The following is a 14,357-nucleotide window of genomic DNA, read 5'->3' as shown; positions in this document are numbered from 1 at the left end:
GCCGCCATACGAGTGTATCACATTGCTCATGGTTGCATCTATTAACGCCTATGCTACATTTTTGACTTGTTGAGCCTTTTGACAAAACAGAGATTATTCTTTTGTCGCTTTTAAACTAGAAATTGTGTTATTTCATTGGTTGCTTAACTTGAAAATAAAAAGCTAAAATAGTTAAACCCCAAAATTTTTTGTAATCGGTGAAGTATAAAGAGCAAATTTAATGGAAAAAAAAAAGCCAGAAATTGAAGGCAATGGCTCAAAATCCTATTTACTGGTGTGGGTAAAAGTGAAATCACTAGTGGTAATCTATTTCGTCATGAAAGAGTAAAAAAAAAACATAAAACAAATTAAAAGAAAATTAAAACGAAAAAAGGTTTTAAATCTCGAAAACCCTCTCTCTTTGTCTCTTCCCCGACCGCGTAGTTTAGTTCGAAGCCTCGAATCCAAAATCAATGGCGAACGACCAAGAGATGAGTGGTTGGACTGATCTTCTCCATTCTTCGTCGAAGCTTCTGGAGCAAGCTGCTCCTTCTTCTCAGTTTCCTCCTCTTCAGGTTCCCCTTTCCGCTGCTTTTTTCTTTTTTTTTCCCTTTCTCCTCCGACCGACTGGTTTCTCCGGAAATTAAGTTGTTTCAACATTTAAGATTAGTAAGATTGATATGTGTCTGTGTCGCTATCAGAGAAATTTAGATCAGTTGGAAGCGTTATCGAAGAAGCTCAAGGCTAAAACCCTAAGGAACGAAGCTCCTTCTCAGTCTATTGCTGCCACTAGGTAAATCCTCTTCAGTTTTATATTGTCAATCAGTTGTGGTTTTGTTTTGATTCTCCCATTCAACTTTTCAAATGGGAGTAGCTTTTTGTCCACAAGCAAGTGTTGATTCTATTGTCTTTTTTGTTGTTGTTGTTGTTGGACATTGCAGACTACTCGCACGGGAGGGAATCAATGCAGAGCAACTAGCTCGTGATCTTAAATCTTTTGAGCTCAAGGTGAATATTTGTCTTATTCTATATTTCATCTTAGCTGATTCTGCTTATCATGTGCTTGAAGGATTACTTTGTGTTTTTTTGCCTTGAGATAAGAATAAGTAGTTTTGTTTTTTGCAAACGAATTCATCATCTCTTGCTGTTGTCTGCTTATTGGTATAGACTCCTACCTTTGTATGCTTTCTTGCTTACACATATCTCAGCTTGCCGTCTGCTTTTCAAATGTGATTAATTTCTTCTGCCACTATGTGATGTTTTTTCTAATCTTTTTCCATTTTTAAATACTCTTCAAAGACCACATTTGAGGATGTGTTTCCTGCTGAGGCGACGAGCGTTGAAGAATACCTGCAACAGGTACTTCTGTTTCTCGAATGTTTACTACATATATTATAATATAGATTGGTTGTCTTGGCGATGCATGGCCTTTATGATATGTGTTATTTATTGTTTTGTTTTAGGTTCATGAAATGGCTATGGTATCAGCTATACAGGAAGCCCAAAAGGATAATGTTCGAAGCTTTAATGACTACATGATGAAAGTGCTGGAGGTTTGTATTCTTGCTATCCATATTTCCACTTTAACTTTATCCTTACTTCTTTTTCCTCCTAGCATTTGGGTTCTTCCCATTATGCTATTGCATACAAAGATTGATAACTCGTTACAGAGGCACATATTTTGTTGATTCCTACTTAAAAGTTGTCAAAAGTACATTTGTACTATGCAATCAATAATCTTTAAAGAGAATTTTCATGGATATGGATGATTTGCTTAGTGACAGGATATATTAGAGGGTTTGGATGCTAAATATTGCATGTGAATTAACTTGGCAGGAGGATTGGAGAAAAGAAAAACGTGACTTCCTTCAGAGCCTCAGCAGAATATCAATGCTACCTAAAACGAATTTCACTGATACAAGCAGAGAGGCTCATGCTGGTCAACTAGTGCCGGTGGCTTCAAGTCCTCGAGTGTCCTCAACACCAGGCAAAGAACTTGTGGCTCTGGCTAACATACCCATTCATGAGAAAAAGGCATACATCTATGGAGAGGTTGTGAAGAAACTTAACACTTCAAGAGAACGAGGCTTGCCATTTAGAGTAAGGATTTCCTATACCTTGACTTAAAACTTAGTACTAGTTCACTTTCCTTGAATTACTGTCGATACGTCTAGCTGAAAACTATTAATTCCCCTAACTACTTTAAGAAGTCAAGCTAGAATTGTTCTAACTTTTTGTTCGGTATGCACTCTACCTCTTATGCAGCAGCCATTTTAACTGGCTACCCTCATATTGATTGTTTGGGTGTGCTGTCTACTGATCCTAGTTTTTACTTTTTGTCAGCCTGCTATGTGTTTTAAGGACGCTTATGATAGTCTTGGTGCTGAGGTAACACGCGGAAAATCAGTCAACATGCAGAAAATCTGGCAGCTTGTCCAGGTAATATTTTTATATCTTTCAGCCAACAATTTGCAATAAAAGGATGATTGACTGATCGTTGTCTTCTGCCTTTCTTAAATTTATACACATGATTTCTGATTGTTGACAAACTTTTTCCAGGCAATAACAGGTGAAGATTCAGCAGCTCGACAGGGTGTTTCGAAGAGGATGTCTCTCGCGATAGGTGCGAGGCATCATTTACAACGTGGGCATGAGAAATTTATAATGGACACAATTCAGAGTCACCCGACACAAGTATTCATTTCTCTCTCGTTTTTTTCTTTAGTTGTTTTTTGTTTGTTTGTGTACGTATAATATGTCAATGCATATTTTGACTACCATCTTCTTGAAATGGTTGGATGCTGTCTAAAAAGTTCCATGATTTTTCAATCCTATTTCAATAGTTTTGGTAATCACTCTAACATGTTTCTTGTTTTTTTTAATCCTGTCTAGGCTGCTCTTGGTGGATCTGTTGGAAATTTGCAAAGAATTCGTGCATTCCTTCGGGTAAGTCTCCCAAACATAAAAGTGCTTAACACATAGAAAATGTTCATAGGGCTGTGTAGCTTTCTCATTTTTTTGTTTATTATACTGTGCAGATTCGTTTGAGAGACTATGGTATTTTAGATTTCGATTCAGCTGATGCTCGTAGGCAGCCTCCTGTTGATACTACTTGGCAGCAGGTTTTGGATTATTTCCCTCGTGCTTTGAATTATTAACTTTTTCATAACCATATGATTGAGATATAGATATTTTACATTGCGGACGTGAAATGAGTGATATTTATCTCTCAAACCACAGATATATTTTTGCTTGCGAACTGGGTATTATGAGGAGGCTAGAGAAATCGCTCGCTCAACTCGGTCATCTCAGCAATTTGCACCACTGGTAGGTCTACTTTAGATCTTAGTATATTATACAAAAGTTTTGGAATCAGCTCTTTCGTTACATATATTTTTTTCGCAGCTTACAGAGTGGATTACCACAGATGGTATGGTGGCTGCAGAGTCTGCAGCTATAGCTTCAGAAGAATGTGAGAAAATGCTAAGAATGGGTGACCGGTTGGGTCGAACGTCGTATGACAAGAAGAAACTTCTACTCTACACCATCATTTCTGGTTCCCGTAGGCAAATTGAGCGTATACTGAGGGATCTGTCTACACTATTCAACACAATTGAAGATTTCTTATGGTTCAAATTATCATGCATAAGGGACGTCACTGGTGGATCTTCATCTGTGGTCCTGAATGATGGCCTTGCACCTTACAGTTTAGATGATCTTCAGGCCTATCTCAATAAATTTGAGCCTTCATACTACACGAAGAATGGTAAAGACCCCTTGGTATATCCATATGTTTTGCTTCTCAGCATTCAGTTGCTACCAGCTATCATGCACTTATCCAAAGAAGCAGGAGATGGAGGGTATAATATTGATGCTGTTCATATAGCTATTTCTCTAGTGGACCATTCCGTTTTATCAGAAGGCTCTGGGACTGGCCACAAACTAAGTGTGATGGATCCTAATGCTGAGGCATCTAGCATGATAAGGCAATATGGGTCAATGTTTTTGCATCATGGAGATTTCCAAATGACGGTAGAGTATTATGCACAAGCTGCTGCTACTGTAGGTGGGGGACAATTAGCTTGGTCTGGAAGAAGTAATACGGATCAACAGAGGCAGAGAAACTTAATGCTGAAGCAGCTGCTGACTGAGATTCTGCTTCGAGAAGGTGGCCTTTACTTTATGCTTGGGGCAAGAGGTTCTGGTGAAGAAGGTCAGCTTGGAAGGTTTTTTTCTGATTCTAGATTGCGACAGCAGTTCTTGGTTGAAGCTGCGCATCAATGTCAGGAAGCTGGATTATATGACAAAGTAAGTAACTTCTCATCTAACATTGTTTGGAGCCTAAGTCTTTTATAGAATTTTCACCATGGTTTTCATTTTCCCAGTCCATAGAAATACAGAAGAGAGTCGGTGCATTTTCGGCTGCCTTGGAGACTATAAACAAGTGTCTTTCTGAAGCCATTTGTTCTCTCGCCCGTGGAAGGTTGGATGGTGAAAGCCGAACAACAGGGCTCATACTCGCGGGGAACGACATTCTTCAGACTTACAAATATTACCCTGAAGTCAGGTATATTATTTTTCAGGCTAGAAAACTACTTTGCTTCAAGTTAAAAATGTGCTCAGGGGATTTGTTTTTATTCTGCTACTCACAGTCCCCAGGAAAGAGATCGAGTGATGGAACAAGAAACCATACTAAGAGAGCTTGAGGCCATACTATCAATCCACAAGTTTGGTAAATTAGGCAATCATCTGGATGCTTTAAGGGAAATTGCAAGACTTCCATTCCTTCATCTCGATCCAAGAGTGCCCGATGCAACAGCTGATGTGTTCCAGAGTGCATCACCTTACTTCCAGACTTGTGTCCCGGACCTGCTTAAAGTTGCACTAACGTGTTTGGCCAATGTACCTGACACTGATGGATCGATCCGTGCCATGAGATCCAAGGTACATTAATTAACAAATTCATAATTTTGGTTTTGGTTTATTACAAAGTCATGATACTTGATCCTCTGATCGCTATCCGCAGATTGCTGGGTTTCTTGCAAGCAACACACACCGGAACTGGCCTCGTGACTTGTACGAGAAGGTGGCTCGAAGCTTTTGAATATTTTTGGGCTTATCGTCCAGATTCTTGACCCTGATTCTGTTGACTTTTTAGTAGCTTTCAAATCTTGCTTATAAAGATTATTAATGTGCATTTTAGTTTTTTTTTTTTTTTTTGGTAGAACTAAGGGAGAAAACCTCCCATTATAAATAAAAACGAACAAACTTAAATACAAATCTGTGGTGGTATTGCAACTCCACTAACATCCTCTGAGACAAGTTCAGCACACAAGTCGGGCTAGCTTCCAACAAGTGAAACCCCAACACTGTAGAGATAACACACAGTTTTAGTTTTAGTCCATACACAAAATCTAGATGGCATATGTTTTGCAAAATTTATAATGCATATATAATTTATCTAGTGAATTTTGATATTAAAAATTGATTTTGGGAATATATATATATATATATATATATATATATATATATATATATATATATATATTTTAACAAGTATCGTTCGTTTGAGCTGGAGAGGCCATGTCCAACAAACATCTGTAATACACTAATATGTAGTAGTATCGCTTTGAGATACATCTCTTTCAAAGCTGCTGATGAATCAGTTAAGAGGTATTATTTGTAGGTGGAAAAAATAACTTTTATGATTTATGAATTCGAATATATGTATTATTTGTAATCCATGGGATATAATTCTATGACTTATGAATTTGAATATGTATTATTTGTTGGTCTAATAATATCTATAAAACTGGACATGTTTTTAACATAGTATTTAAAAACATTTTGTGTGCTTAAAATTTCCTAGGTAAGCTGCAATTTCAGTCAAAAGAAGAAGCATCATCAACTATCTCTAGTGAAGTTCTGAAAACCGAAGAAATTATATCATCCCCGAGTCAGAGTGAACCGTGGACTGTACTTGCTCATAAGAAGCCTCAGAAGGACTGGAAAGCTTATAACCCAAAGACAATAAGACCTCCCACTCTACCAGAGGGAACCAAGCATGTGAAGCTTATGACTTGGAATGTTAATGGATTGAGAGCATTGTTGAAATTAAAGAGCTTCTCTGCTCTGCAGCTTGCCCAAAGAGAAAACTTTGATGTCTTGTGCTTGCAGGAGACTAAACTTTGATGTCAGTTAATCTCTACTTGATCTGACATGTTATATTATTACATTGGTCTTTTGACAGATAAAACCACTCTCAGTTAGATATGGTACCGATCTATCTGGATCAGATCATGACATGGAAGGATGCATTGTGACTGCTGAATTTGACTCCTTCTACTTAATAAATACTTATGTCCCTAATTCCGGAGATGGCTTAAAAAGACTGGTACTCAAATTTACTGCTTTCTATGGTTGACAGATGTTCGTTTTCTTTTAATTTTAACGAATGGATCCTATGGGTTTTCAAGTCATACAGGATCGAAGAATGGGAGCAATTACATCAAAGTATGGAACTTTCTATTGGAATTTCTTTATGTTTTTGTACGTGTCTTTACACAAGCTCAAGGAACCTTTTGCATCTACAGGAGCTAGAGAAGTCTAAGCCTGTAATCTTGATGGGTGATCTAAATTGTGCTCATGAGGAAATAGACATCTTTAATCCCGCGGTAACTAAGTTGAGTTCTTCTTTTAAATCCGGCCATATCTGGTAAACAGAATGCAACAAGTTAGAACCAAAGTTAAGAGCAGATGAAACAGAAGATTGAAAAGATTAGAAAAAGAAGAAAAAAAAAAATATACACTTAGGAAAGGAACTACAGAAGTATTTACATAGATGGTTTCAACTCTTTACTCGAATAAATGCGCCAGGAAAAAGAAAGAAAACAAACAAACCTTTGAGAGTCTTCTTGTCATCAGAAAGCTGGGTTATGATATAAATGACCACTGCCGCTATTGATATAGGGCTCCTCCTGCAAGATTCCACATAAAGATCTTTCAGTTCTGCTATGTCCATTTTGGTCACGAGTATCTGGGGAGAAATAATTGAAACGTACCTTATGTCAAATTCCTCAGATTTTTGCACAGCTTCCTGAGCAGCTTTAACCGCATGGTTGGACATCCCGAGGTTAGAGCAGAACCTTCTCTGCAATATCAGCAAATAGAGAGCTATGAAACCACAAATTCAATGCATATTTGAATCAAAGCATACAGTAGATTCTAGAATCAGCAACAACATTTATAAAGCTTCAGACAAACTCACCATGAAATCACCAGCGTGAATAGTGCCTAGTTCCACAGACTGGCCAGTCTCCAGTCCCAATGTTTTAACAATGTAGTCTTTGGCTCGGCCAATTTCCTTCTTTGTTGCCCCATTGGCAATAACGCATATTTCTATACACAAGGTACAGGAGTTTGATTGACTTATGGCAAAGCTATATCATATCAAGAGGTAACAAGACTCTCTCACAAATGAGAAATCTTTGAAATGTACCGTTAATAGTTCGGGGCTTGTCCTCCTGTCGACAGGCAATGTACAGGCAGGCTGCATAAAGTGCACCCTGATTTCTTCCCCTGCTTGACTTTTGATCCTCCAACCTCTTATATATCTCATTAGCCCGATCCTACACATAGCAAACGGTCAACAAAGCTGTAAATGAATACGCACAAATTGACAAATAAGTTCCACTAACATATACACAGACGAACAAGCTTACCTTGATAGTCGCAACAAGTCCCAACCTGGAAAAAAACAAATATCAACAAGTAAGTATTCTCACACGGAACAATATAATGTAAATACACAGCAAAACATGAGTCGGGCAATACAAAACAAACACTCCAAACCAACAGCAGCAACAACACCTCTTCAAGTACAGACAAACACAACATTAAAACACACATAATAAAAGTGCAAGAGAAGCCAAAACTCTCTCAATGAACCATTAAAAAAGGAACCTCCTTTTGTTCTGTAACTGACAATGTGGTTTCTCAAACGTGTAACAATAATGCAAGAGGTGGATCCGGTAACAAGATCCCCAAATAACGAAAGCTGCGTGATATAAATCAAAGCAAGCACATACAAAAACCAATCACCAAGCGGAGACAACATTGCATAAACCATGTACTCTCATTAAGAAACCATGTGATCTAAACGTTTTCAATGCTTTGTAAAGTCCAAATCCAATATCTCAGAAGGGGATCTCAAAAGGGGGGTGATAAACGAAAATCAGAAATGGGACTACCTTTCAGACATGGTGGCGATAGTTTTAAAGGCTTGAATCAAACCACGATCGGAGTTGGAGTTACGGTTCTGCCACCTCCCGAGAGAAGAAGACAAGAAATCACCGGAGGAACCATTGGGCTTAGCGATGACAGTGGTGAGAGCACTATCGGCGAGAAGAGGGTTGGTTGGACCCCCGACACGGTTGGGATCGCTGTTGGAAGACTCATTAGCGAAGGTACGCCACTCAGAGGTCTCATCGATTGAGTGAGATTCCAAAACCAAACCACACTCGGAGCAAAGGGTGTCTCCCGCTGAGTGATCGAACACCAACTCCGTCTCCTTCTTACAATCCGTACAATACGCATCCGACATGATTACACAAGAACCCTATGTTTTTTTTTTAACCAAGAAAAAATAAATTTAAAATCAACAACCCTAAAAAATCGATCAGCAGAAGCAGTAGCTAGAACCAAAGTTAAGAGCAGAACTAGAGAAGTATTTACATTGACTTTCATGTCGTATGAGGCAGTGGCCAGGAAGTAGCCTTCTCGTGGTTCATACTTCACTTGAGACACAAGGTTAGCATGAGCTGGGATAATGTTCAATGACTTTCCCATTCTTAGATCCCAAGTAGGGAACTGATTATCCTCACCACCAGATGCCAAGTGATAACCATTAGGAGAGAAGTTCACTGAGAGTACCTGGAGAAGCATAATAAAGCGGATGGGATTAATACAAGGGTTAGTACAATAAGAGAACCAAGGGAACAAAACTAGAATCTTACAGGTCTGATGTGTCCTCGGAAGGCAAGAATACTGCTACCAGTGCGGAGATCCCAAACCCGTGCTAGTGAATCAAGCCCAGAAGAAGCTGCTAATGTTCCAACTTGTTGAAATGCAATTCCATAGACACTGCGACTGTGACCTTCTTGCATAAGCAGCTCTGCGCCCGTGTTTATATCCGCAATCTCCATGTTTTGTCAAAGGCGGTGGTTCCCAGATATCTCCCTGATGGGTGGAAGGCAGCACGTGCAAGACGATCCAAATGGCCTTCAAAAGATGGTAGGAGCGTTCCATCTGTTTTCCACAGCTTTGTAGTTCGATCAGCAGAAGCAGTTGCTAGAGAGTCATCCACAAGGGAGAACACTAGATCAGTTGCACGTCCTTTGGGGTCCTTCAGGACATCAATCTTGTTTGTAACTTGAGGCATCTCCCACAGTTTGGTAACAACTCCACTTAGAGAACTAGACACGTGCAAGGTGGTGGTTCCCAGGTATGTCCCTGATGGGTGAAAGGCAACACGTGAAAGACGATTCAAATGGCCTTCAAAAGTTTGTACTTGTAGGAGCGTTCCAGCAGTTTTCCACAGCTTTGCAAATCGATCAGCAGAAGCAGTTGCTAGACAATCATCCACAGGGGAGAACACTACATTGGTTGCACGTTCTTTGTGGTCCTTCAAGACAGCAATCTTGTATGTAACTTAAGGCATCTCCCACATTTTAGTAACTCCACTTAGAGAACTAGACAAAGAAAAAGCAATTGCTAATGAGAAGAGAAATTTACGTGTATCACACAGATCATGAACCTTGCGAATGTGTGATGCCAGTTAGAAAGGGCAAATGCACTAGAGATGGAATATGCTATTTTATAAGATAAAACTATAGGCCATAATAATTTGTTTCTTTTATAAAGGTGTAAGGAATTGAAGAGAGTATCAAGTAGATAGAAACGACTTGAGAGTATGAAGGAGATAGAAGAGAGACATACCATGTGGAAAGCATTTTCACATAGCAGCGGATAAGAGGGGAATCATCTCCAAGATTATTGCAATCAGGGACCAACAAATCTTGCAATTCCTTTTCCTGTGTTGTAGTTGAGAAGAAGGCACATCGTTTGTTTAGTTTTTTTGAGGAAACCAAGACCTAAAATAAGAACAACGGCTGCAATTATGGAAGTCATGATGACAGGAGTGTTGAACATTTTGGTTGGCTTTGGTTTTTTAGCTAGAGTTTGGAAGTGTTGAGAGGATGTGTATTTAAGCTCAGCAAATTTATGAAAGCTCAATCCCAAATGTAGTTGCTGAAAACTAAGATTCTTCTCCTCCTCACGGACAAGAGGATCAGCTTACCATGGTGGAACTAATCTAAGACTAATCAAGTAGATACAACCTAAGGGGGCGAAATCAGAAAATTTAAATCGAATATGTATCATTTGTTGGTCTAATATATCTAAACATGGGACTGTTTTTCACATAGTTTACTTAAGTGAATCCTATTTAACAAAATTTCAATCTAACATTTAACTCTCACAGTTCTAGATGTAATAATATATATTTATATATACAGTAAAACCTCTATAAATTAATACTCTATAAATTAATAAACACTATAAATTAATAAATTTTGCTGGTCCCAAGTCGGGCCAGTGTAAAAATTAACAATATTCGATAAGATAATAAGATAATAATTTTTTCGAAATCTCCTTATAAAATATGGTCCCAATAATATCATAAATTAATAATTATGTAAATTTATATATATATATATATATATACTGATATAATAGTGTATGTTTTTCCTAAAGCTCAATTCTATAGAACAATTGTAATGTTGTATTTTCAACCTATAATAATATCTCTAAAATATTTTATAACATGTCATACAAATAATTAAAATTTAAAGTTTTAATTTTTAGATATGCATCATTTACAATTTGATAATTTGACAAATTATTAAAATAGGAGAATTGATATTATTATTCATAGATTTGAATTTATGTGTCTCATGTGTATAAGTCAATTTATCTATAATATTTGTAATTTATTGTAAATAGTGCTTTCTAAATATTACAAGTTCAATTCCTAAACCATAAAATTTATAACATCCGAAAGTTTAATCTTATTTTGCTATAGTTGTTCCAATTCATAATTTTTAAAAAAATAAACAATTAAAAATATATCTATAAATTAATAATTATTAATTTACACTATAAAATAATAATTATTAATTTATAGATAAATTAATATCACTATAAATTAATAAAATGTCTTAGTCCCAACATTATTAATTTATAGAGGTTTTACTGTATAATCTTGTTCAATACTAAAATAACAAATAAATTGAACTAAGAAAAAGACATATACTAGTACAATTGGTGCACACAAAAAGAATTAAAGTACAATTAGGAACACAGGGAGTATATGTCTTAGTGATTAGTCTAAACTGGCTAATACAAATTTGCTGCTCATTTTGGTGGTGATATGTCAAATTTTAGTATTACATAAATTTAGATGTTCTTATATTATAATGGTCAATTAGTGAGATTTACATTGATCATGAAGATGGTTTATTCTCTTTATGAAAATTGATCAAACATTGATTTATATTATATAGATATATAATTTTGTAATTGAAGTTCATACAAAATAATCATTTTAGCAAATATATCATTAAATTTAAATCAGTTAATGAAGAAATAATAAAAACTGACTAGTAAGGAAATAAGTTAGCAAATATATCTAAAACTAAAACTTCCATATATTTGGTTTATTTAAAATATTTTGGTATTTTGGTCTAAATATATATGTTATTGGTTTGGTTTTTTAGTTTAATTGTTATTACGTTATGGAAATTAACACGTATTGAAGTGTTAGATCTATGAAGTGGCGTAGTGGCCACAATACACGCTCATGTTTGAGAGGTCTCATATTCGACTCTCGGAAGAACATATTTTTAACATAAGTTCGGTTTGATTACGCAAGTAACTGAATTCGTTTTTAAACTCCGGTCTACTGAAATTGTTACGGTGATAATGTTAATCGAATGTCTATTCTTGAAAAAAACCGAACCGGACCATGTTTTAGTCCATATTCTTGTGTTCTGTAGATTGAGAGAAGCTAATTTTGGGGAAAGAGTTAGCTATATTAATTGTATAAGTACGTTGTAAACGGGAATATACAGTATATAATACGAGTTTTGACCCTTCGACTATATAAAACATGTTTTCCCTGAAAAACCTTAATGAGATATAATAAGATGGGGTTCCAGCGTCTACGTAGGGGAGACCAAAATACTCCAATGCACATATAATATTAGTTAATATCTCATGACTTCTTCAGTGACTAGTCCAAACCGATTTATAAGATGTTTTGATTAAATCAAATGAATACACATTTTCTCAGCGTAGTCAACCGTAAATCGAAATAGACAACAATTATGATTTATGATGACGTGAAGATTAGTTCAAAAACTCTTATGACATGGCCGGCTAAAAGAGGGAGAAAATGTGGGAAGATTTAAGTGATCGATATCGTCTTATCGACAGCGAAGACCGTAACAATATATATATCATAAATTTCATAACGATGGTGGGAACGATTCGAAGTCAAAAAAATGAAAAGGTCAAATATTCAAACTTATATCTTTGAAGAAAACAATAATTTAACACAGAATCTGACTGGTTTAGTTTTGGTATGGTCCGGTTCTATATCACGAAACAAAGCGGTTTTGTCCTAAAGATAATTATAAATAGCACCAAACACAAGTGTTATTAAGCACATATCTGATATCAACAAACCCAAAGTTAGATAAAGAAAGAGAAAATGGCAAAGGCCATGAAATCTGTTTCCATCTTCGTTGTCTTTTTCATCTTCTTCTTGGTAATTTCCGGTAAGCAAACCGTACTCTGCTTTTCTTGACATACTTGCTTCTTTTACAAGTTCTCTGCGATCATTGCAAATTCATGATATGTGATTTTATGTTCTTGTGTATATATAACAGACGTGCCAGAGATAGAAGCTCAGGGTAGCGAGTGCTTGAAAGAATACGGTGGTGATGTTGGTTTTGGATTTTGTGCCCCTCGGATATTTCCGACGATTTGTTATACAAGATGCCGTGCGAACAAAGGAGCTAAAGGTGGAAGATGCCGTTGGGGAGAAGGCATTAATGTTAAATGCTTATGCGACTATTGTGATGATACTCCCCGATAAGATCTAAAGTCTTACCTAATTAATGGATGCACAATGACTACAAACACATACACATCCGTCGTATGTTTGAATGTTTTGTTATGTTTTTCCACAAGTTTTAGTAATGTATTGTATAATAAGTGGATATGAATGGTCCTTGTGATAATACAATAATACATCTGAAATAAGAAATAATGAAAAGTACGACTTTTGTTTCTGCGACTACATTTTTCATATACATACTTTGACTAAGAGGAAAAGAAACGTGCGATTTGAGTTGCCTTATAATTGTGTTTTGGTATCCATCCACATGTTTGTTTACTATGTGGACAGCGTTCCGATTGTTTTGCAGCTAATCTAGACAGTCAAAACGAATTCCGAACGTAACATGTGTACTAGAGATTTTAATTTGTAATAGAGATCTGTGTTTTTGTTTCAGCGAGGTACCTGGCAAAAGACGAAGGAGTTGAAGATGACTGTGTTGAGAACGGCTGTGGAGTCAGGCCCATCCATCGAGTTTGAGAATTGACTTGCCTGCGAAATTGAGAATTCCCGAGACAATCAACTGGTAAACGCTTTGACCTGCGATGTTTCTCCACATGGTTTTGGTGATGAAGCTAGCAGTTCTAGCGATTGGTGCACGTTTCATTAAACCTTCATTGGGAGGTTCTGTAGCTAGAGCCAATGCACCAAGTGTGTCCATGATCATGTTGACCCAAAGCAGTTGCACGGCAGTGAGTGGAGCAGATCCTGGATAAGAAACCAAAAGAAACAGTTATTATATATGGCCAACCAATAGGAGAAAGACAGTGTCTGAATGTTGTCTGATGGTACCTGTGATGCAAGAAGAGACGAAGTTGATGATCAGAGCAACTACATTAACAGTTAGCTGGAACTGAACAAACTTCTGAATGTTTATATATACAGCACGTCCCCATCTAGCCACATTTACTATTGTTTTAAAGTTATCGTCCATGATGATCACATCAGCATTCTCTTTTGCAACCTGAATATTTCGGGAACGTTAATTAATCTCAAGTCTTTTTGATTAACCAAACTAGTATTAAGAGAATAATTAGGGGTTACCTCTGTTCCAGCGATTCCCATTGCAAGTCCAATGTCTGTTTCATGCAATGCAGGAGCATCGTTTGTCCCATCCCCAGACACTGCAACTACCTCTCCA

The 14,357-nt window shown here is 36.8% G+C and overlaps 3 protein-coding genes and 1 pseudogene across 5 annotated transcripts; 2 read left to right on the top strand and 2 right to left on the bottom strand.

Annotated features, from left to right (window-relative positions):
- Positions 1–234: 234 nt before the first annotated feature.
- On the top strand, positions 235–5,259 carry LOC109124707 (nuclear pore complex protein NUP93A). 2 transcript variants are annotated; one of them, XM_087454744.1, is made up of 15 exons: positions 235–554; positions 681–772; positions 921–987; positions 1,279–1,338; positions 1,443–1,532; positions 1,816–2,079; positions 2,323–2,418; positions 2,539–2,673; positions 2,872–2,925; positions 3,018–3,101; positions 3,220–3,306; positions 3,385–4,287; positions 4,365–4,546; positions 4,632–4,923; positions 5,006–5,259. In XM_087454744.1, exons 1-15 carry the CDS (start codon positions 453–455, stop codon positions 5,081–5,083), a joined length of 2,586 nt encoding a protein of 861 aa, XP_087310870.1. In that variant the 5' UTR covers positions 235–452; the 3' UTR covers positions 5,084–5,259. The 2 variants fall into 2 exon arrangements, with proteins under 2 accessions (XP_087310870.1, XP_087310871.1); XM_087454745.1 differs by lacking the exons at positions 1,279–1,338; positions 1,443–1,532 and having other exon boundaries at positions 384–554.
- A 1,131-nt stretch (positions 5,260–6,390) lies between these two features.
- On the bottom strand, positions 6,391–9,718 carry LOC104699385 (transcription initiation factor IIB-1-like). Its single transcript, XM_087454743.1, has 9 exons — positions 8,994–9,718; positions 8,713–8,910; positions 8,229–8,596; positions 7,701–7,725; positions 7,478–7,607; positions 7,247–7,377; positions 7,041–7,129; positions 6,880–6,956; positions 6,391–6,691 (listed from the first exon to the last, which is right to left on the bottom strand). The coding sequence occupies exons 1-9, from the start codon at positions 9,180–9,182 to the stop codon at positions 6,612–6,614; spliced, it is 1,287 nt and encodes a 428-aa protein (XP_087310869.1). The 5' UTR covers positions 9,183–9,718; the 3' UTR covers positions 6,391–6,611.
- Positions 9,719–12,762: 3,044 nt separating this feature from the next.
- LOC147942998 (defensin-like protein 195) lies at positions 12,763–13,399 on the top strand. The gene is made up of 2 exons (XM_087454742.1): positions 12,763–12,875; positions 12,987–13,399. The coding sequence occupies exons 1-2, from the start codon at positions 12,809–12,811 to the stop codon at positions 13,193–13,195; spliced, it is 276 nt and encodes a 91-aa protein (XP_087310868.1). The 5' UTR covers positions 12,763–12,808; the 3' UTR covers positions 13,196–13,399.
- Positions 13,400–13,596: 197 nt separating this feature from the next.
- Positions 13,597–14,281, bottom strand: LOC147942997 (calcium-transporting ATPase 4, plasma membrane-type pseudogene; annotated as a pseudogene). The gene is made up of 3 exons (XR_015560455.1): positions 14,261–14,281; positions 14,009–14,180; positions 13,597–13,924 (listed from the first exon to the last, which is right to left on the bottom strand). The product of XR_015560455.1 is annotated as a calcium-transporting ATPase 4, plasma membrane-type pseudogene (transcript).
- Positions 14,282–14,357: the final 76 nt, after the last annotated feature.

Source organism: Camelina sativa, chromosome 6, assembly GCF_030686135.1.
Source record: "Camelina sativa cultivar CO46 ecotype springtype chromosome 6, ASM3068613v1".
Lineage (NCBI taxonomy): Eukaryota > Viridiplantae > Streptophyta > Magnoliopsida > Brassicales > Brassicaceae > Camelina > Camelina sativa.
Note: the sequence above shows the minus strand (reverse complement) of the source record. Positions and strands in the feature narration are given on the sequence as shown.